The sequence below is a fragment of the Camelina sativa genome, chromosome 1 (genome assembly GCF_030686135.1).
Source record: "Camelina sativa cultivar CO46 ecotype springtype chromosome 1, ASM3068613v1".
In the NCBI taxonomy this organism is placed as follows: domain Eukaryota; kingdom Viridiplantae; phylum Streptophyta; class Magnoliopsida; order Brassicales; family Brassicaceae; genus Camelina; species Camelina sativa.
Genome location: NC_141880.1, coordinates 11,443,988 through 11,467,610, shown reverse-complemented (window position 1 = coordinate 11,467,610; position 23,623 = coordinate 11,443,988). Strand labels below are relative to the sequence as shown.

General features: G+C 34.3%; 2 protein-coding genes and 1 long non-coding RNA gene across 5 annotated transcripts; 2 read left to right on the top strand and 1 right to left on the bottom strand.

The window, feature by feature from the left end:
- The first annotated feature begins 3,663 nt into the window (after nt 1-3,663).
- On the top strand, nt 3,664-6,779 carry LOC104788735 (uncharacterized). 2 transcript variants are annotated; one of them, XM_087456939.1, is made up of 8 exons: nt 3,664-4,062; nt 4,154-4,308; nt 4,399-4,492; nt 4,584-4,852; nt 4,962-5,055; nt 5,234-5,937; nt 6,170-6,268; nt 6,373-6,779. In XM_087456939.1, the coding sequence occupies exons 1-8, from the start codon at nt 3,735-3,737 to the stop codon at nt 6,469-6,471; spliced, it is 1,842 nt and encodes a 613-aa protein (XP_087313065.1). In that variant the 5' UTR covers nt 3,664-3,734; the 3' UTR covers nt 6,472-6,779. The 2 variants fall into 2 exon arrangements, 1 of the variants encoding a protein (XP_087313065.1); XR_015561048.1 differs by having other exon boundaries at nt 3,676-4,062; nt 5,234-5,977.
- A 432-nt stretch (nt 6,780-7,211) lies between these two features.
- LOC104788724 (putative xyloglucan endotransglucosylase/hydrolase protein 16) lies at nt 7,212-8,626 on the bottom strand. Its single transcript, XM_010514511.3, has 3 exons — nt 8,061-8,626; nt 7,783-7,976; nt 7,212-7,691 (listed from the first exon to the last, which is right to left on the bottom strand). Exons 1-3 carry the CDS (start codon nt 8,331-8,333, stop codon nt 7,283-7,285), a joined length of 876 nt encoding a protein of 291 aa, XP_010512813.1. The 5' UTR covers nt 8,334-8,626; the 3' UTR covers nt 7,212-7,282.
- Nucleotides 8,627-17,099: 8,473 nt separating this feature from the next.
- On the top strand, nt 17,100-21,482 carry LOC147949787 (uncharacterized). Of its 2 annotated transcripts, none has more exons than XR_015561044.1 (2): nt 17,100-17,692; nt 17,782-21,482. It is a non-coding gene; the product is annotated as an uncharacterized LOC147949787 (long non-coding RNA). The 2 variants fall into 2 exon arrangements; XR_015561045.1 differs by having other exon boundaries at nt 17,367-17,602.
- The last annotated feature ends 2,141 nt before the right edge of the window (nt 21,483-23,623 follow it).

Genomic DNA, 23,623 nt, shown 5'->3' with positions numbered 1-23,623 from the left:
CTTTTAGGTAGGTGAGTAGTAAAAAAAAGTAATACAAAAATCAGTAAAAAAAAGTATAAGGAAATGGATTATTAAAAAAAGGAAGTATTGTTTTGATTAAATATAGGAAGTATACAAAAGAAGAAATATAGAAAAAGTTTGATAAGGAAATTTTGGTTTTTTCTGTATTAAAGGTATAACTGAGTTTTTCTGTATTCTAAAACCTATTCTACCAAACTCCAAAAAAAAAAGCATAGTGGAACAAATTGAAGCAAAAATGTCATTTTAAATCAATTATCCCAAAAAACAAATTATGAAAACAGAAAAAAAAAACATACGCGTTTTTATTACAATATTTATTTTTTTTTTGTATAAAATGTAAATGTAATAATTAATGAGTAAAGAGATTCTGTTTTTTTTTTGTTGATTGTGATAAATGTTTATTATATGGATGATAATAATGGAAAAAGGGTAAATTGATTGAAATAATTATTGAAGGAAGGTGGTTGTAATAATGGAGATTAATTTTGGAATCATAATTCGTGTTTGGTGTAGTATGGTCGGTAATTAATAATTTTGAAGCTTAACTTAAGGAGGTAGTAATGGAGTTTTTTTGTTTTTTGGACAAAAATGGAATTTTATATATGTGTTAAGAAATGATTCTTTAAATGTGGTCGAACCTTGAACCTATTGGTGGCTGAGGACCACAAAGTTTCTATAGTGGTGGCTACTGGCTATAGCCTATAGATTGTGTTGACGGCCATTCATTGCACTGCTTTTTCATGCAGCTGCCTTCCCAGTTCCCACACCGTGATTCGAAGCTTGCGTGGAGCAAATTATTATATTTTCATAAATGGGAAATTCTTAATTTATGATGCAACTTGATCGGTTATTTATTAGAGAAATTGATAACATGCAATGTTGGGGTAATTTTAACCAAACTAACTTGCGTGATGCTCTAAAATTTACATACATTTTTTTATTATTAATTCATATTTCGTCTATTACATAATTCGAGCTAATATGCTGTCTAATTAGAATGACTATAAGCAAGTTTTTATGAGTGTATTTAGTTACTTCATGTTATGTATGAGTGAAACTTCTATATTTAAGTTATGAGAGATGGAGGCAATAGAAGGATCCATGGAAAGAACTCGCCCAATGTGAACAATGTTATAGTTAGTCTGAGTTCTTAGTCTTTTAATTTGTTCTACGTATTGTTTAAGGTGAATCTCTAAGCATTGTACATTTGTACTAGATGGAGCAATGATGGACTAAATTGAAGTTTAGCTTGGACTCATGTTTAGCAGCTAGATTGTTACACTTTCAATGGGCTTCTTTGATTGAGATTTTTTACATTAATTAATTATGTAGGTGTTGTATATGATCAGATGAGAGATAGAGTCACGGAGAAGTAGGATTCCATCATATTTCTTCTTCTTTCTCAAAAAATCTCTTATGTATTTTGTACACTCGTTTTGGTGATTTTCCAGTGATCGTGGATCTGTTTTGGGGCGACGGATCCCGCCAAGATCTAAGCTATATTACACACGGGGTGATTTACGAGAGCTTGATATACACCACGTAACTTTTATATTTAGCTTTCATTAGAAATTTTGTTTTTCCAAAATTTGTGATTGTTTTCAGTCAGATAAAAATTGGTAACTGAACACCAACAATTTCTTACTATAAGTCTATAATATAAACTAATATAGACTCTTAGAATGGTTTCATTTCTATGATAACAAATATTAATGAGAAAAAAAAATACATAAGCACATGCATGGAAGTGGAACTACTTGGGTATTTGGGCATTATAATTGCAAGCTCTCCTTTAGGTCTTTAAATTTTTCTATAATTCTCTTGTTTTTTTTCTATTTTTAAACAAAGATATAGTTTACTACATCAAAGATATATTACTTATATTTTAGTTTACCACCCTAGTTATTAAAATAGTAGACGAATGGAATTTGTTTAACATTTCCAAATATAAAATTAAGAGTCAATGGCTTATTAAAACCTCAAAAAACCTCTCCAAAGAGAGGCGGTCATTTTCTTTGACCAAATTTGTCAGAAAAATATATATTTTAAAAATAAAAGATGTAACGTGTATTTAATTTTATTGTAATACAACCGACCTAGCTAATCTGATATAGTTTGAAGCAAAAATGGAAAAGTAATTAATCTATCTACTTTTTAAAAAATCATCGCATATTTTCATTGATACACGTTACTTGATGTAAATCGAATCTGTGTTTACTACATAAAAATATTTGGTTAAAAATGATTAATAAACATGAATTGGCATGACAATATATGACATGGTCACAAGTCACAACCTTATACTTTTCTAAACGCCCAACATAACATTTTTGGTTTATTGAAAATTAACCTTTGTAATATAGGTTTACTTATCTACTTATTAATTTAGTTCGATTAGGCAACTTCCTAAAATGTTGACACAGGTATATTATACTTTTTCAAATTTTGTGACTTAATTACAACCACATAACCTTAATACATTTGCTTCTGGCTGTCGATTAAATCGATTACACATTTACGGTAACATTTCGGTGTATAGATTGAGAAGGGAGTTTATAATATGATACTAATTAATACTTGATTTTGGTTTCTTGGCATTACTAGACGTTTGATATGAGTTGAAATTATTTTGCATATATGGTTTATAGATAGTAGATACAAATGAATGAATGATGACATATTAGTAAAGTAGAGCACATAAAAGCATTCGATGAGCTGTGTGTGTTGTTTTATTTCCATTTAAAACATCGATGGTGAGCTGTGAGCCTGTCACTAAATCATTCTTACGAATCTTGGCGGCGCTGCTGTATTCGGAAGAAAAGAGAAAAATAATTTGTCCTAAATTCATGGTCTATCTATAGAGATTTTATATACAGTAGCGTTAGTATTTACATTGATGATATAAAATGATTAAAATGCGTTATCTCCTTTTTATATATATGTGGACGTGAGAAACTTTGGTGATGATCAGCATTAGCATGTGACAGTCTGTTCCTGTGTGGCTGTGTCTGCATGTCCTGTAAGAATTTTTCCCTTTTCGGGGTGTCCCAAACTAGTTATTGTTTTGTCGAGAATAGAAGTATTTGCCTTATATGCGTTTCCACTTTACACGAAGCTGTTTTTGTGTAACAGAGATTAATTTAAACAAATTACCGTAAGATTTTTTTAATTAAGAATAGTTAGATTTACATGGCACTACCAATTCCACCAAATGCAACAATATTTAAAAGAATATCCTTGCTACTTATATTTTCATTAAATAAATTATGTTTCAACGATTAAAGTGTAAATGTAATCTTTGATTACAACACAAAAATTAAATATTGCATATGCATAAAGCTTATATACGACAGATTAAATTTAAACCGGTTCATATAAAACAAAGCGAACAATAGTTTCGTAATATAATTGAACCGACCCACTGAAACCATCCGGTTTGGTTTTAGCAACACGATAAGATAGCAACAATCACAACTGTTTTTGACCATATCCATAATGGGCTACATGGGCCTATCTCAACAATATTCTGTAACGGCCTTTTATACTATTTCCCGCACAAATTCCACGCTTCCCGCCATCTAGTTTCCCGCCAAACATCTACAGCCTTTTCGTTATATCCCCGCCAAATAAAAATATTAAAAACTCTCTCTCTCTCTCTCTCTCTCTCTCTCTCTCTCTCTCTCTCCTGTAGACGAAGCTTCAAGGCTCAAGCTATGGCGGAACCAAATCAGATCCTACGGAAGAGGATGCGATTCTCGTCTCCTTCAGCTACAGAGATCCTCGCTACTAAAAAATCACTGCACCACCAGCGAATCGCATCTCAAACAGTGAACCGATCTCGCGTCCATCATCCATCACCATCACTCTCCGGAAAAATCGATCGAACGTATCCACGAGTCACCATCAAGGATCTGCGTCTCAGACGCGTCTTCTCTCCGAGTCCGAACTCCACCGACGACTGCGAGTTTAACGGCAAAGGGAGAAACCGAAACAAGGAAGAACAATACCATATATGTCGTTGCAACTGTCCGGATTCGAACAGTAAGTTTCTTTGATCTTTTAAGCATCTGTTAGAATTGGATCATAATTAAACAGTTATTGATAATGACTTTTTTGGTTTTTTGGTGAGAAGATGGAATTAAAGCTCATGCTTGTGGATTAGGAAATGTAGAAGCAGAGGAGTTACTTCAAACGACGTCGGCTGGTTCTGAATTGGTAAATGAAGAGGTCAATGTAGCAGCATCAGTGAAGAGAAGCGTTAATACTAATCTCGGGAGCAACAAATCGGTATGTGGATTTTTGTTGAGTTGTTACATTTTGAGGTACTATTGTTGGTTGCTTGATTTAATCCTCGTTTGATGTGTATATACGTACCAGGTTCTTCATCCATCTTCTATAGCGAAGATATTCAAGAACCCTAGATCTTTAAGTTATAAGAGATTGCTTCCTTACTTGATGCAAGCTGTAGATGGTAAGTCTTTGGTTTTATATATGTGCATCAACAGAGGAATTGAAATTGAAATAGAGATTGATATGCTAATTTGGCAATTGTCTCTCTACAGATGGAACGTCATCAAGCCGGTGCTCAAAACCTTTAAGCCAGAATCTTCCAGATATTAGTTTGTCCTGTAACAGAGAAGCTGGAGAAACTGGTGAAGTTATAGAAGAGGAAGTTAGTGAATTGATGACACCCAAGTGTCAACTTCCTGAAACCACCAAACCTGTTTCGCAGTCTGTTGACACGGTCTTAGTTAAAGATTCAGCTGGAAGCTTATCTAGAAACGCTAGTCCTTTGAAGAGGGTAATTGCGTCCAGCCCCAACAAGAAAGCTGTAAGCTTAAGTTTATGGTCACTTAGATAAAGATTCAGCTTTCTGCTTCTGTTTTACGTTTTTCTTCCAGCTATGTGACCAACATGAGATTGTTTTTGACATGAAACAGGCATGCTCTAGGCGCAAGTTATTCAAAACACCAGGTTCCGTTAATTACAGAAGAATGCTTCCATATCTCAGAGATAGTCAAGAGGATAATTCTTGTAAGCCTATTTCCTAATCCAATACAACTCTTAGTTATTTATATCCAGGGTTAGTAATAACAATGCATTGGTACAGTTAGTTGCTCAATGTATACTGGTGGCTAGTATCTGCCTGATTATTTTGTGTTGGAAGGAAAATAAACTTAACAGACTGATGGTTCTTTGTTGATTTATCTAGGCGTGCCTGAAACAGTTGATCATCCAGATCAGCAAAAGAACACAGAGGAGAGTACTCCATTGTCGACAATCTCTGAGAATGAAGGGATTCAGGAAATGGCGACATCAAATGCTGCTGGAGAATCAGATACAAGCTCTAACGAAAACGAAGAGTCAATTCCTTGTGAACATGTATCTGTATCTCCAGAACAGTCTGATCTTGACAAGGAACAAGAAACACAAGTTAAGCACGTCATCCCAGATACTGAAAAGAACTCAGAAACTCCTTTAGGCTCTGAGATCCCATTATCATCTCCTCTTGTTGGCTCGAGAAGTTCAAGTGAGGTTGCTTCATCTGCATTGCCCAAAACATTTGTCAACAATTTGGTGGGCGGAGAAAATATGAATGGTGCAGGGGAAACAGAAGCAAAAATCAGTGCAGACCAACTAACAGCTGAGCTGCTTGACTCTTCTGCTGTATTGGCAACTCCTCCCTCCATTTCTCCTTCAAAAGGGATTCTGAGAAGAAGTATGAGACGATGTAGAGGTTCATGCTCTTGTTTGAACTGCTCCTCTTTCCGTCTAAACGCTGAAAGAGCATTTGAGTTCTCAAGAAATCAGTTACAAGATACTGAAGTAATGGTGTTGGATCTAGTTGGAGAAATATCTCGTCTCAGGGACTTGTTGGAGAAATCAGCAGATCAAAATGAATCCTTCAAAAGTCAGGTGAGTGCAGAACAAAACTTCATAACAGTTCCTTTTAGTGGTAGATTCACACCAATCAATCTCTTTGGTTTATCAGTTTTGTTGGTTCAATATCTTCACTAAAGTAACTAAGATGAGAAGAAATATGTTTAACCACCCCATTAGAGACTTGTTAAATGGTCAATGGATTAGTGCAAGTGTGCAACTTTATCTTGGAGGCTTTTACTGAATCTGAATATTGTTCTGTAAACAGGCTGGTGAAGCTTCAAAGAGAGCTGGTGAGGCTGCAGAGCTAGCACAAAGCCGTCTCCACCAGATGAACGATGACCTTCAAGTTCACTGCAGAATACCCGTGAGTTATCCATAATCAATTGTCTCATTCTGCTTTATGTTAAGACTAGTTAGTTGAAGCAGTTTAAAACACATGATTCTCACTGCTCATATATTTGTCTCCAGAACGAACAACGAGCAAGAGTGAATTTTGCTCATTACATCCACGAGAAGACGATCGTTAAAGCATCCCAACCTAACAACGTGATCACTAGATCACCCTGAAGCAACTAGTATACATACTTTTTTCCTTAATGTCATTATCTGTCTCCAGAATATCCAAATTTCATGTTTTTAATTTTGAAAAGTGAGAAAGGTACAACTAGCTTTCTTTTTCTAACCAGGATAGAAGCATCATAGATCAAATTTGCGGTTATACATATAGTCCATGTGATCTTATTTATTATAAGGTTTCTTTTTCATTTTAAAAGTATGACCTCTTGTTGTACTATGTACATACTAAAAGACTGTAAAAGTAAACTTCCTGTGATCTCTTAGCAAGTTGCGTATAACAACCACATAGATGTTATTTATTTATGTTTGCCTTTGAATAGAAGTGTTAAAGCGGATTAAGCATCCCATCAAGATACAACCCATTGGACTCTCTGGCTGTGATCTTTGTGGCTTTTGATTTGGATTGGTTTTTATAGACAAAGTCATGTTTGTGTCCAACCCATTGAACTCTTGCTCCAAGTTGACGCCTCTACACGTGATCTTTGTACCTTCTAATTTGGAATTTGGTTTATTAGGTGAAGTCATGTTGGTGAACAAAAAAAAAAAAAAAAAGGGTGAAGTCATGTTTGTCAAGTGTTCATACTTAAATTATTTGTTTGTACTGGCGTCCGCAACTTCAAGAATCTACAGCTTCTTCTTTTTTAAAAATCGTTTTAGGACAGTATAGTGAGTCCCGTGACACATTTATTGACTCGTAGAATGAATATTGCATTGGAATAAGCAAAAGCCAGTGAAGTAATCAAATCAATTTTATTTTAAATAAACAACAAAGAGAATTTTTCACTAAACAACAACAAAACATTTAGACTCTAGACCTCCTACACTCTGGTGGGAATCCTTGAGAAAACCTTTTGACATCAGAACAATAATTATAAATCATGAAATACTTTTGAACCCATCTCAATCTTCTTCTTCCATAAGCATTAAGCTCATTAGCCACTTGAGACTCACCATTAGTAAACGTGCTCTTGAACTTAGGATCACAGTAAGATGATCCAGAAGAAACAGTACAAGCCGCAGCGTTGAATCCTCTGTAGTAAGCTGTGAAAGGAGCCTTAGACCAATCTGTCTTAACCAAACCACCTCTTGTAGCCCAGTCATCTGCATTCCATAAGCTCGAGTATATCTTCATTGGTTGTTTCTTGGGAAACGGAACACCAAGTTGCTCTGCATTGTTAAATACTCTGATCGGAACGTTATCCACCATAAATCTGTAAAACAGAACACACAAATGTCAAGAGACAATAAAAAGAAACATAAAAAAGTGTTGATCGTTAAATGTTTTTGATTAATTCTCATTACATGATGTGTTGAGGTCTCCAGACAAGAGAATAAGTGTGGAAGTTCTTGGTTGGGTCGAACCAGAGATAGAACTGTTGTTCTCTGTTTCCTTTGCCTTGTGCAAAGACATTAGTGTGAAGAACGTAAGGCTTTCCTGTTTCGTTACCAAGAAACTCAAAATCTATCTCGTCGTGTGTTGGTCCTTCTGAAGACAACTGCAAACACATCTTTTACATTAGTCTTCTGTTACCAAAAAAAACCAAAACAAAAGTGAGTGTTTCTTAAAGAAGAAGGCTTACGTAGTAGGCGGTGACGGTTCCGGCGGAGTTACCGGCGACGAGTTTAAGCTGCATGTCGATTCTTCCGAATAAATACTCTTTCTTGGATTTAAAACCAGAACCGGAAACCCGGTCTAGTGACAGTGACAACATCTTCCCTCCACTAAAGATTTTGCCTCTGTGTTCACCCCAAGTTAAGTCGAACTCTTCGTTGAAGTTACCGGAGTAAGCTGTTCCGACCAATGTCAGAACCAGAATGGTAAGTAACAAGGTAGGGTTCAAGATTTGACCCATTGGGGGGAAATATTGTATAAATGAAAGTTTAAGGGTTTATTTTGTTTGTTCGAGGAGAGTGTTGAAATGTGATGTGAGATGAGTTTTCAAAGAGGATAGGGTGTATATATATAGGTGAAGCAGCAGCAGCTTTGGGAAACCAACTACAGTTGTCTAAGTTAAGAATATTTTCACTTGTTTTTTAAAAGCATAGTTTTCTTCTTTTGTTGAATTTATAATTTTAATACTTATCATCCTTAAACCACAAATTAAAAGGGATTAAAAAATCACGTTAATGAATACTTTAACCTTTTATAATCCCATGCAGATTTGAAACTCTTATGTAAGTTAAGATGAACATTCATGAAGTATGTAAACCTTTAGAAGTAGTTTTGTTCTTTTTTTTTTTTTTGCCTCGTAGTAAAGAGATTATTTACTACATACATATACGTTTGATGTAAATCAGTAAATGAGATTTCAAAAAAAAGTTGAGAGAGAATCGGATGCATGGACGACACTCGCGGCGATTTTTCTCTCCCAAACTTTTTATTTTTCTGATCGCAACCTCTTGTACTGTCGATGGAGGTTCTCCGTCGATTCCAGCGACGAAGAGAGCCCCAAGGCTCATGGTGTTTCATCCGTAAACTGCAGCATCAACAAAATAAAGCTTTAAGATCGAAATCAAGGGAGCAGTGGAAGGGAGAAGTTTCCTCGATACACCGACGGTAGGAGCTCTATCGGCGGTGATGCGACGCAGAGAAGAAGAGGGAGATTCACGGCAAGGATCGAGAGAGTAAGGCGGTTAGATCTGAAAACTGGAGATTCTGGAGGCTTCTCACGGCTGTTGTTCGATGAGGGAGGTCGTCTATGGCTAGGAGGAGCTAAGCCACCGTCGAAGGTTCTCAGATCTACTCCCTACCGCCTGTCTTCTCTCACATATGAGCTTGAATCTCTTCGACAATCAAAGCTCGGATTGCTCTACGGTGGCGGGATGGCAACGGATCTTTGATCACCATCTCCGTTTGACTCACGTCGTCCAGGCTCACCGGAGGTCCTGTTCCAATGAGCATCTGCAATCTCATGGGCGGCGGCTCAAACTGAGTTCTTCAATTGAGATTAGGGTTACATAATGACCGGTTTGACTCCGGTTCGTTATTAGATAAACCCGGGTCAATTTCGATTTTAGTTTTACTTGGTATGATGTGTATGGTTTAGATCCTAAGAAGATTATTGTAAATGGGCTTAAATCCGGAAATAGCCTATTAGGCATTTATTTATAATATTGAATATCTTTTAACAAAAAGAAATTAGTAAATGAGAGTAAAATATTCAAATTTTAAAATGGAGGAGAATAAAAATGAAAGCTGTCGAAAAGAAAGAAACAAAAAAAGAGAGAAAGAGATAGTGCGGGACAGAGGAGGAGAGTGATCTATCAGTGAGAGAATAGCTGTTGCCAGCTCTCTCTTTCTTCTCCCATCTAACCTGGAGCATGCCTTTATCTTTCTTCACATTTGAATAAAGTTCTACTATTTCTTAATATATATTATATATATATATACATATATCTATATTTTTTTAATAATACATTAAATTCATCCATGAATATTTTTTAAATAATATTTTATTTATTGATGAATTTTGATTTATCATTCGTGTGATGAGATGACTATACATATATTGTTTAAAAACCTACCGAAGTATAGTTAAAGAGTTAATTCAACCTTTACATCGAAACTGCAGTGATTTATTGTGTTTGGGTAAATCCTATTTCCGTGTAAATACCCTTTTTAATTCCAATATTATTAATTTGTTCAGTTTACTCCTTTTTTTTCTTGAAAATTTGGATCCACATTTTCTTGATTTTGGGCAACCATAAGAAGGATATAACGGAAAAAAAACTTTGTACAAATCCTCCGAACCAAATTCGTAGTGAAGTTGGCTAATTTCACATCTGTGCACACTCATTTTTAATTATGCGACTTTAAAAGTTGTATCCACAATTTTTGGATTTTAAGGAAATATAAGTGAGGCGAAATCTATAAAAAAAATTTGCACAAACCCTAAAACTCAAATTCGGGGGAGAAGTGAAATCATCAACCATTTTTCCACAATGCATTTACAAAAACCAAATAATTACCGAAAAAGATAAATTCCTCAAAATGTATTGAGATTTATCCGGTCGATGAGTATAGATTTTTTTATCAAACAAACAAACAAACATTAAAAAAAAGTTATTTTTGCAAATTCTTCTCCAATCATCCTTCTCTTGTTGTTGGCTTCACGTGCGTCTCTCCCTTTTAACTCCCACCTCTTTTATTGAATATGAACAGTAGTGTACGTTTTAAATAGCACTAAAGATTCAAATGTTATACGCAACTCTTCCAAACACGACACTCTAAAGCCTAATCCATAAATGTAGAGATTTTTGGATCGAGTTTGGTTTCGTGTTCGGATTCAAAACGTTGGGATAAGAAAATCTTCCTTTGTACTCCTATATTTCATACATCTTCAGATTTAGTTCCACTTCGTTGGCGTCTTTAAAATAATTATATCAATAGATCAAATCTCAACAAATAATATATATATATATATATATTAGGTGATACTGCGTATTACACCACCCGATTAAATATTTTATTAGTTACTTTTTTTGTAATTTGTATTTTTGTAATGTAATTTTTTATTTTGACTTATTTTCTTTGTTATATAGTGTTTATTTGTATATTTGGGGTTATACAGTAAATTGGAAATCTTAATAGAGTAAGTAGTTTGTAGAATGTAGCTTTTCACGGAAACAGATAAACCGTAATATTGGATAGTAATTTTGTAAGATAACTAAATTTTAACCCGCGCATATAATTATATTTTATGTTGTATCTATTTGTTAAATATTGAATGTTTTGTAAATATAGGAATAACTAAATTTTCTAGTTGTTGTGTGGCTAAATATTTATATTATTTTTTTACCCGCATTATACTTCATAACTATTTGTTTGTTATATTTAGTTTGTTTTGTTTGTGTTTGAGATTCTATTTTGATTTTTAATTATTATAACAAAAAAATAAGGGATCTAAATACATAATCAGTAATTATACGTTGTGATTAAGTCACATTTTTCCTAATGATTTAATTATTTTATACAATCTTAGTTAAATCAACTTGATTTTATGTCAAATATTTTAATATTAGTAGTGTTGATAAATAATTAAATGAGGATTTAACCCGTGTTAACACAAATTTAATAATATTTTATTAATTTCAACATATTCTCTTTATAACTCATCTACTATATAACCACCTTATATAGTATTTTAGAATTTTTAATTTTACATATTCGTAATAATTAAAATTTTATTAAGTTTATATCTGTTAATTATAATATTTAAATAATTGTCAATCGAAGTTTTTCTTACGTTAAGAATCAAAGCTCACAGATTTTTAAAAACAAAATGGGAATTAAATTGTTTTTTCTTTTACGAAGTATTCAGATATAGAATATCTTCAAAACACAACATAATGTATGGTTAAATATATGATAGTTTCTATTTCCATATTGATTGTTGTTATTTTTTAATTGAAATGAAATATAAAATATTTAGGAAACAAAATCTGGAGTAATGTTAGTTTTGGAAATTTTTTAGGGATTAATGTTGTAAATAATTTTTTTAATAAACAAAACTAAAATGGCATAACACAAAATGTACTTCAAAAATGTTAATATAGATAGACACTCCGCAATATCGGATAATAGTTTTGTAAGAGGATAGACACACCGTAATATTGGATAGTAGTTTTGTAAGAGGATGAGTTTTTCTTTATTTTGGTTTGGCGTCAAAAAAGGATAAGTTGCTTATTAAATTTTAGTGTGAGATATTTCAATAGTTAGGAAACCATTGCTAGTGAGATTAGGTATATTTAGGTTATCATTTAGAATTTAATATTTAATATATAAAATCTCAGCAAAATTGTAAAAAAAACTAATTTAATTTATAGTTTGATAAAAATATCTGTTTTAGCGGGTTTAACTTAAACTTTTTTTATATTTTAAAAATTTTAAGAGTAAAAATATTAATATTACTTAAATATTTTATAGACTTAAATATATTATAATATTTTAAACTTTTGATGGAGTTCAAATATTTATAATAATTTAAACATCCTATAAAAATTTAAATATTTATAATCTCTTAAACTTTTTTAAAAACGTAAATATATTATAATATGTTTAGTTTTTAAAAGTTTAAATATGCTCAAATATAGAACCAAGTTAAAATGTTAAATTTGGATACCTGATAAATCAAGCTTCCTACTCATTTGTACTCAAACATATTAGTCATATATTTCGTTAAGGAAATATTGAAAAATCTAAACTAAATTATGATTTGTTTTTATTTAATTGTATTAAGTTGATTTGTTGTTTCCGTAAATATCTAACAATATAAAAGCAAATCAAATAAGTTTACATATATATACAATTTCATATTTAATCTATTGATTATTTTGGAAGCAACAAAATCATAATCCATAAGTATTAAAGATTTTTCATTATTATTAATATTCGTAATAATTATAGGGATTAAGTATGGTAGTAGTTAATATTTGATATTACTGAAGCCATTAAATACTTGGATACCAATTTGGTTGTGTGAATAATTATTATTGAATCAAAATACACGATCCGAATAGTATTAATCCGGATTACAAACGGATCCGCGCGTAGATTTTTGTTCTATTATTGGGTTAAACAGGATCCGCGTCCCGACCCGGTCATAAATAAGTGGTCGAGCAAGGGGTATAATGGTCATTTAGATAAATCGAAATTATAGATTAATTTAACTAAATTAAGTGATACTCTAATCATTTTTAATGAAAAACGTATCAAAACAAAGTCATGGTCCAATTTGAATCTAGTGAATACTCTTGCTTTAATAGTATAGATAAAAGAACAATTTGGATCAAACCATGATTAAGGTCTAATTACTTATGCTATGTGAGTGGATGACAATACTTAAATCATTTTTAATCTGTCGAAATTATAAATTTACATAAGACATGATGCTCTTATGCTAATCCATGTAAAGAAGATTACAAAAACCTTTCACTTTTAGGGGATATCTCCTATACATTAAAAGAGAAGCATTTTAGAGAAAAAGCTGATGTGTCGTCGCTAGAGAGCTCCAGAGCCAATTTATTATTCACCCTTAGTATTCCATAAAATTACATAAAACTGTCACTGCAATATATATTTTTTTTGTTAACTGCACTACAATTCAATTTATTTATATACACAATATTTTGCTCTTATAAATACTAAAATTGGTAAATATTATTCAAAAATTGATAAATATTATTCCTACATATTTTCAAAATTAAATAAATTTTATTATGTATTGTAATATAATAATATAACTATATTATGAGATGTAAGAAATATATATATTTAAAATCATATTTTCAGAAATAGAAATAATGTTATCTTTCTAATAATTTTGCCGCTTACAATATTGTAATTTTATTTCTCCATCAATTACAGATACATATACTACTTAAAAAAACTAATAATATCCAAATTAATTGAATTCTCCTTAATAATATACCTTATGGTATCTCTTATATAAAATACTTTATATCCCATTTTATTACTCGCCCTTCTCTTACTATATTATTTACATTAAATTGTCATTAATATAACTAAGGAATGTTTCATTCAATAATTGAAGGAAATCTATACTATTAATTGGGGAATACACTTAAGGGTTTTTAAAAAAATCATATCAAATATCCATGTTGTCAAACTGACTCAATTTACATATTAAGAAGAAGAAAAAAGATTAAACAACAGATTTATTATATTTTAGGAAATCGTTCAAATTAGATCCATAATAAGCAGGTTATGAGAATTTTGTGTGGGTATATTCATGTATAAGAAAACATGGGCGAGAATTTTGGGAACAAGAATTCAAGCATAATATATGCGTACATACTATTTAATCATGTGAATTACGAGAAATGAGATTTTTCGGGTCAAAAAAAATGTTGCAATTAGACATATTATACGGGTTTAATCACTTGAGAATTATATTTTTTAAAAAAAATATGCAAAAATAACTCGGAACCTAGTAAGTCATTATACTATTAAGGCTTTAGAGCAGATCACAATAATGTAGTATTAAATCTGTAACCAGATTTATCATTATTACTTCTCATGTTATCCATTACTCAATACTATTAATTAGCATTTGTTCTTCTTTTTTTCTTTTTGTGTGCACATGATGAAAAAATGAAAACACAGATAAATTTTGTCAGAAAGTTATTATACCACTCATACTAACTATTCCTCCACACTAAAATACTTTCTATCTGTGCACATGATGAAAAATAAAATCCAGTGATAAACTTGTCAGACATTTTATATAATACTATACACTATATAAAATCTCATCGTTATGTAAAACCTGAATCTGTTGTTTATCATCTGTGTAGAGAGAGATGTAAGTGTAACTAGTGAGTGTATTACAGTGGAGTATGGACTAAGTAAAATGAAAAGAATTTTTGATATATATATATATATATATATATATTAATCGATTTAGAAACTTAATTAAAAGTTAAACTGATATACACAATATCTGACATGAAGCAATACATAAACACGTGAATTTGAAAACATGCGCTTGCAGTTGCAGATTACATCTGACATTAGTCAATATAAATCTTGGGGTGTTTTTGTTACTAATTAATTATTGTACACATCTCAAAGTTCTATGTAGATCTTATCTGCTCTAGTGCGATCTAGCGATGGAGAGAATATACAATAAAGAAGACAATTTTTAATTGCTAAAACGAAAAAAGAAAAGAAAAATCATAAAGAAGAATATAATATTTTGCGTTTGCCTAATAATTTTATATTACTTCTATTAAAATATTAGTGAGTGTAGAAACTGGATTTCCACAATGAATTTGTTTATGAGGGAAAACAAATTCAGTAAAGAAAACTCTCTTAGAAAACTAATCTAGGCTTTGATATTAGAAGAATTAGGGTTTTTATTGCTAAGAACAAGAAGAGAACTCAATAATTGTATTCAATAATCGATGCCTTACAATGGAGAAGTCCTTCCCCCTTTATACATATTCATGAATCGTACAATATATTAACTTTCCTTATTAGACGAACTGAAATAAGGAAAGTTACTCTATCTCTTAGATCGGCCGCCGGGCGAAGTGGAAGTCGGTTCTTCATCCTCGAGGCTGGACTTCTTCTATCCGAAGTGGGCTTAAATGACCTAACTGAGCACCTAACCGGATTCCCAGTTAAATAACCAAATTGTCTTTCTGGTTTAGTTCGGTATGTGGGGGTGCTAAATCCCGCACCAACAGTGAGGTCATAGGTTAATCACTTAATCCTAGAGTAGATTTGTGAAGAAACTCCTCTATATTAATTATCAACACTATATCCATTTTTAGCACAAAACTATACATTGAATGTAATAAATGTAATAAGTTATATGTAATCCAGATGCTAATAATCTGTATAAGACCATCTCCAACCAATTATGCCAATTTGGAAGTTTTATTTATTTTTATAATTTAGAAAAAATATAAAACTAAAGTTTTGGTTCCAAACCCTTAGAATTGGTTCCAAAACCTCTATATTTAAAACCAACTCTATTTTTTTGTCGAGCATTTTGATTTAATTCTAATAGGTTTCTGTTTAGAAAAGTTGATTTAGAATTTCTTAGAATCACCATCTCCTATGGTCTATAAACTTATTATATTGTAGTAGCCCTTCGGGGAGAAGTCCACCTTGAAGTACTTCGGTATGTTTCTACCGAAGCTAACCGGATCATCCAATAAGGTTTATCAAAAAAATATATACTTCTATTTTATACTCCTTCTGTTTCTAATAGTTTGATATTTAGGATTTTTCACACATACTAAGACAATGGGGTATATGATTAATTTATTATTTACTTTTTTCTTTATGATTTTTATTTTTTATTTTTGTTTTCATGCATATGTGATGATTTATTTTTGTGACATTTTTCTCTACTTTTATACTTTCCACCTTTTTAGTATTAAAAATATTTAGAACATCAATTTTTTTGAGACAAGAAATTTTTTCTAATACATCAATTTATAAGGGACAGAGGGGTAGAATTCTAATGAAAAATACTTGTATGCATGTCTTTTTGCATTTTAGTTTTTTCCGGCATGTCTTAACAATTTCTCTTTAAATTATATGTTTTAAATATTATATCAAACATAATAAATAAAATCAATAAATGTCTTATCATTTTATACAATTAACAAAATTTATTGAAAATTTAAACTAAAATATAAAATAACATATATTTGAAATAAATTTTAAATTTGCAGTATATATTTTCATTTTATACAGTGTAACCTATACGTATATTGAAATCAATAAATGGAGTTATACGTTGACTTATGGTTTGGGCCAAACCGTTTGGCTTCTTTAATTTCTTCCAAAATACATTAAATAAGGAATGGTTATGGTGTGTTGTTGTGGTCCAATCATCCATTTCAATAAATTAATAAATTTTGTTTGACTAATATATAGTCACGAGTTCAATTCAATGCCATACTCTTTTTTATAGAAAAAAAAAACGTAATATCATATATGCCGTAACCGTATGCATGCAGATTCATGGAATTTGGAGTCGACACAACATCATCTGTCTTCCTCAGCAATGATATCAAATTATGCTACTCCTCGCACACCCATATCATCTATATATATGATATATACAATCCGCGTAAACCTCAAAAACGGTAATTACGGTAGTTTTTATCTATGTCGAAAATTTAGACAATTGTAAAACTCGCGTAAAAATACTAAGAATTATACTTAAGAATTTTGCTATAATAAGTGTAAATTTTTTTTATTAGATTTAAATATCTGATTGTTGATTGGATATATGATCGAAGATTGTATTTGCAATACTTGTAGGTTCCTTTTTTTTTTTTTTTTTTTGCTAAGTATTACTTGTAGGTTCTTACTTTCTTACACAACTGCCACACCAGTATTCTTTATACATCACTCTAATTTAGCTAAAGAGATAAGCAAACTCTAACAAAACTAACCTTAGCTAAACTAAGCTAACAACACAAACGCATTATTTGGATTTACTCGTTGGCCTTATACAATCCAATGACCCACTTATTACAAAACAACTCTTATTGGGCTTATTCGACGTGGTGCTTTCTTCACCGGCAACAATAAGTACTACTTCACCACCCTTTACGGCGGGTATCTCTCTCGACGCCGGTAATCATCTGAGACATCATGTTGATGTTGCGAATATCTTTGCCTTCTTTTAATTTGGCTGCTTGTCTTGGCAGTCTCCCTCATGTTTTGGTATATATACTCGTGAGATGATCGTTGAGTTTGTTTGGTTTATATTTGTATTTGGATTTATGATTGTTCGTCTTGCATGCAATTTTCAGGTTCGAGGAGAGCCGGAGAAGATGACTTGCATGTTTTCGTTGATTGGGGATCTTATTCATATATATGGCTTAATTACTATACATGGGTTGAGTAAGTAACATATAATCCGTATATTAATTATTTTTCAACAAATTTGGTGTTTCACTTCTTTTTCCATACCTCAGCAATTGCCAATTATGTACCATTACGCATGGATGAAAAAAAAAAAGGTAAGTAGTGTTCTTTTTCCTTATGAATATTCCGTCGCCCGTTCTCTGGTGAGAAACGGAGGGAGACGCCATCTATCTAATACATCGCTCAATAATATAAAATTTGGTAACCATCTCTCTGATTTGTGTATAGCGAAAGCACTGTTCCTTCTATATATATACTCTATGATTACTTATCAAACTCGTTGGTTTTGTTACGTTATAATTACTTATTCGGATGGTAGGTCGTCCACCCCTATCTCTTAATTATAAAATCAAGCTCTTTGACTAAATCAAGTCCGGTCGTCCCTTATCTCTTACTTTTGGCAAAAATATTATGGTTTTTACCTAATGATTGCAAGGAAGCGTCATATAACATGTGCAGCGATGGTGTTATTTCTTTCGCCATAAGGTGTTCTGACAGAGTCACAAAGCTTATATTTTACATTACGTTGATCCATTTCGCGGTAACAAAACGTGTTTGTGCTTCCACTTCTACTGTTTTCATTTTTCAAAAAACCAAAACTATTTTTTTTTAATAGTTTACCTTTAACATTGTTCAAAACAAGGATCATGAGAATACACAAAACTACGAACGAAGTAACACACCTCATGACTCCAAAACTTAATCAAAAGTTCTTTTTTTTTTAATGCATAAACTTTAGTATTTTTTAGATGAAATAAGTAATTTTTTTATTATTTGAAACTCATATTTATATATGTACTTTTTTTTTTGGTAAGGTAAGGGAAGGGGACTAGGTCCCCCTTTTATTAAACAAAAAACATAAATTAAGTACAAAATCGACGTGGAACTGCAACCCCCCGGACATCATCCGAGACAATCGACTCGATACCACTCGAAACAGTATCAAATGAATGAAAATCCAACGGCAAAGAAAAAACATAGTTTGCTAATCCGTCAGCAAGATGATTAGCCTCTCTATACGCGTGAGTAACACGGACAATCCAGTCTCGTGATATGAAGCCATGACACAGACGTACCAGGAACGAGAACGGATGAGCCTCACTAATCCCTATCACAAGAAAACCAACCACCTCTTTAGAATCTACCTCTAACTCCAATCGTCGAACCCGTCTTTCCCATGTTATTCTTAACCCATAATACACACCCCACAGTTCTGCCAGAGTTGCCGTACATATCCCGATATGTAAAGCAAACCCACAAATTCAACTGCCAAATCCATCTCGCAAAAATCCACCAGCCGTGGCCAGTCCCAGGTTCCCCCGAGAGGCACCATCTGTATTAAACTTACTCCAACCATCCCTTGGAGCAATCCAAGCAATCAGCGACCTCTTTAGCTATGTCCTTAAGCAATTTGACTCTATCTCGACACTTACCATTAGTACCAAACACGTTCCCGCACCTCCATTTCCACCCCCACCAGACTGCGATCCCAAATAAAGTCGACCAAGGCAATCCCATGAAACAAAGCTCACCACCTAAGTTCGCATATAACCATTCCAATAATGACAGCATAAAGAATCGTGGCTGATTTCTCACTGGAACCAACCTTCTCCACACACCCGCCATCGTCGGACAATCCCTCAATAGGTGAATGAGAGTCTCCTCCCCTCCTTTACACACAACACAGGTAACAGAATCACAAAGATGACGCCGAAAATGCTCTGCATTGGACATGACAGCCTGATGCCCCACTAACCACAAGAAGGTCCGTATTCTCTGTGGCACTTCGACACTCCATATCCGTGTCCAAAACATACCCATGTTAACCCCCTGACAGCCAGAACGAGTTATCAAGTGATAGGCTGAAGTCACAGTGAATGAACCATTAGCCGTCTCGCCCCAAGACAGTCTATCCTGAGCCCCTGTAACATTGTCCAGTACCACCGAGTATAGCTGTAAACACACCTCTTGAGAAACATAAGGTGCAATACAGTCTAGAATCCAACTTACTCCATCCCTCATTAAGTCTCGAACATGCTCATTCCTTCTCTCTTCCGGCAAATCTGTCACTAAACACTCCGCAAGTGGCATTTGTAGCAGCCACCTATCCTCCCAAAACCGAACGTCCCGACCATTACCAAGCACCCAATGCAGCCCCGAGACAACAACCTCCCGCATACTCAACCCCACATTACGCCAAGTCGAGGACCAGGTACTTTTAGGAACCAACCAATCCAGTTTCTGAATACCGCCCACTTTATACTTGCTTCGCAACACACGGGCCCAGAGACTCTCTTTATCATGCAGTAAGCGCCAACCCACTTTTGCCAATAACGCAAGGTTCATCTCCCATGCCCGTCTAATACCAACACCACCCTCCTGCTTAGATAAACAAACACGCTCCCAGACTATAAGATGTTGTTTCTTTTTCTCCCGTGTGCTACCCCAGAGAAACGAACGAGAAACCTTCTCAAGCTCATTTAGAAGAGACTTAGGCAGAGCAATCATACTCATAGTGTGGACAGGAATGGAAGTTAAAACTGCTTTTGTAAGTGTCATCCTACCAGCAAAACTCAGACACTAACTTTTCCAACCAGTCAGCTTTGACAAGACCCGTGCCAAGACCTCATTGAAGGTCTCTTTATTCATTCTCTTTTGTAGAACTGGCATTCCCAGATACTTGCCTAACTCTATTGTCGAATTGATACCACTCTCATCATGAATGCATTTAGCTAAATCTCGAGACACATTATGATGCGGACATAAACCCTACCGCCCAAACCGTTGAACCAGATCCGGTACCACACCCTGTAATAGAAGTACGAGAAGGCCCTGTGACACGATCAAAGGCTAAACAGCTAAGGAAGAGATTTAACCTAGCTGTTCAAAACATTGTAAGCTCCCTAGAGCTGAAGGATGTCAACTGGTCTGTACCACCATCTTGCCGCCACAACAGAGATGACCACATTGCTGAGGAAGAGTTTGCTGAAGCCTTCACCCAAATGAGCCTGGATCAAACCAGTTCCCCAGGTATGAAACCTCTTTTGGCAGGTCAAGGAACCTCAAGAATCCAAGAGAAGACATTGGATCTGCAAGAGACGCGTGATACAAGCTACACCTCCGATCAAGATAGTGAAGATCAAGACCAAGACATAGAGGACATGAACGAGCATCAAGAGGCTGATCAAGATACTCTAGAGGAACTCCAGGAAGACCTCTACTTCAGTAAACAAGCCAACAAGCCAGTACAAGACAAGAACCCTGAAGTAGTTCATCGAGTAGTACAAGAAGTGGTTCAGAGAACGTCTTATTGGACCTAGATCGCATCCAGGTAAGTTCTATTCAATATTTTCGATCCTTGCAGGTTCCATCAAGAGAGATCAAGTTTGCTTTATATTTTTCTTTAATTAGTTTATTTACTTTCCAAAAACAATGGTTTGTGTTTGATTTTATTTGCTTTCCTTTGTTGCATTATTTTGCATTTATTTTCGGCCTTAGGGCTAGCTGAAGGACTATTATAAAGTCCCCTAGCAGCAGTTGTACGAATTTTCACCTTTGATTATTAATAAAACACTGAATTTTCTTACTTCTTCTCTTTAATTGTTCTTAAGAGAATAATCTTGTTCTTTGTCTTGTGTGTGAGATTCCACAAGGCTTAGTTTGTGTACTGTATCAGAGACCAATCACATCTCTGTGATGTACTTCGCTCCGCCAACACTTCCCCTTTATCGATCCCACACGAGAGAAGCGACCGCCATCGTGTCAGATCTACATCATCGACCATCTTTCCTTCACAAGAGAGAAGCGACCGCCAGCTTGTGAAGCCATCATCTCTATCCGGTACAAGTCTCACCACCGAGTCTTGTATCATCTGGTATCAGAGCACAGTTCACGCTGTCCCTTGCTAGGTTTATCTTTTCCATTTACTCTCATTCGATTTGTAGCTTTTGTTTTATTTTATTTTTAAAAAAAAATCATAGTTTTTTTTCACACCCTTGTCTGTTGTATAGCTTTTTATTTACAAACCTTTAATCAAAAAAAAAGTCTTAATTAGTTTCCCTAAGTCATCTGTTTCAGTTTCTGTATTAGTTGTTGTACTAGTACATCTCGCATTTAAAAAAAAAAGAGTTTATTTCGTTTTTTTAGTCCCTTTTCAATTCCTGTGGTACGTTGATCCTTTGTTGTTTTTGTCTAAGCGCAGATCTGGTCTAGACACTCACTATGGGAGAAAACGCAGAAATACCCCAAGACGCCATGATGCAAATGATGAGAACCCTTACAGAGCAGTTGAGAGGACTTGGAGATAGGATAGGCCGTTTGGAGCAACCTCAAGCGAGGGTTGACGTTGGACCAGATCCAGAACAAAGGAATGTCCACGACGTGGAAGACGAATCCATTGACATGGATGATGATGATGGTGATCCACCACCAGATCCATTAAGGCGTCAACATCAGCGGAGAGAAGATCCTTTGATGCGGAACTGTGCTAGAGAGGTAGAACCACGAGAACAAAATCGAGATGTTAAACTAATACCTCCTACTTTTGTAGGAAAGTCTAATCCTGAGGTTTACATGGACTGGGAGAGACGTATGGAATACATATTCCAATGTTATGGCTATGGAGAAGCCCGAAAGGTAGCCCTTGCATTAGCGCAGCTCACTGACAATGCCTTGTCATGGTGGGATAGGACGGTAGCTGATAGAAGGAGGCAGCGGTTTGCTACCATCAGCAGTTGGGGCGACATGAAGTACCTCTTCAGGTTGAGGTATGTACCTGATCATTATCAACGAGACTTACAAAAACGTTTTAGAAAATTATCTCAGGGAACAAGGACTGTGGATGAGTATTTTGAGGAGTTTGAGAAGCTCATGAACTCATTGGAGCTGGAAGAATCGAGTGAGTCCCTAATGGCTCAATTCATTGACGGCTTGCAAGAGCATATAGCCCGAAAGGTGGAGACATCGAACTACAGCAGCCTACATGAACTACTTCACAAGGCTGTACAGTAGAGCAACAAATCCAGCGTAAGATGTCTTTAAGGAACCGTACTAGAAACAACACGCCTTGGAATGCAAGCAACAGCCGGAGCATGGACAAAAGCAAAACCGTGGAAAATGACTCTAGGTTTAAGAACAAGTCTAATGAGGCACCTAAAACCTCTAAACCCGAACCAGGTAAGTTCCCTAACACTAGTCAATCTCTTACTCGTGACATTACTTGTTTTAAATGTCAAGGTAGGGACACATGGCGAGAGAATGTCCGAACCAAAGGGTGATGATTGTCACACCTAGTGGAGACTATGAGTCTCAAGACGAGCAAGATGAGTACCATACTGATCCGGAGAATGACGTGGAGTATCCCGACACAGGAAAACTCCTTGTGATCCGACGTATGCTGAGTGTACTTGTCAACCCCGAGGAGAAAGTTCAAAGGGAAAATATTTTCCACACTCGATGCACAATCAAGAACAAGGTATGTAATTTGATTATTGATGGAGGTTCTTGTACTAATGTTGCTAGCAAGTATATGGTGGACAGGTTAGGTCTTCAGAAAACAAAGCACCCGAGGCCATACAAACTTAGGTGGCTGAACGATGACACCGAGCTGAAAATTGCTGAACAAGTTACTGTATCATTCAGCGTTGGGAAATACCAAGATCAAGTCATTTGCGATGTAGTTCCAATGAGAGCCATACATCTTCTTCTTGTAAGACCATGGCTGTTTGA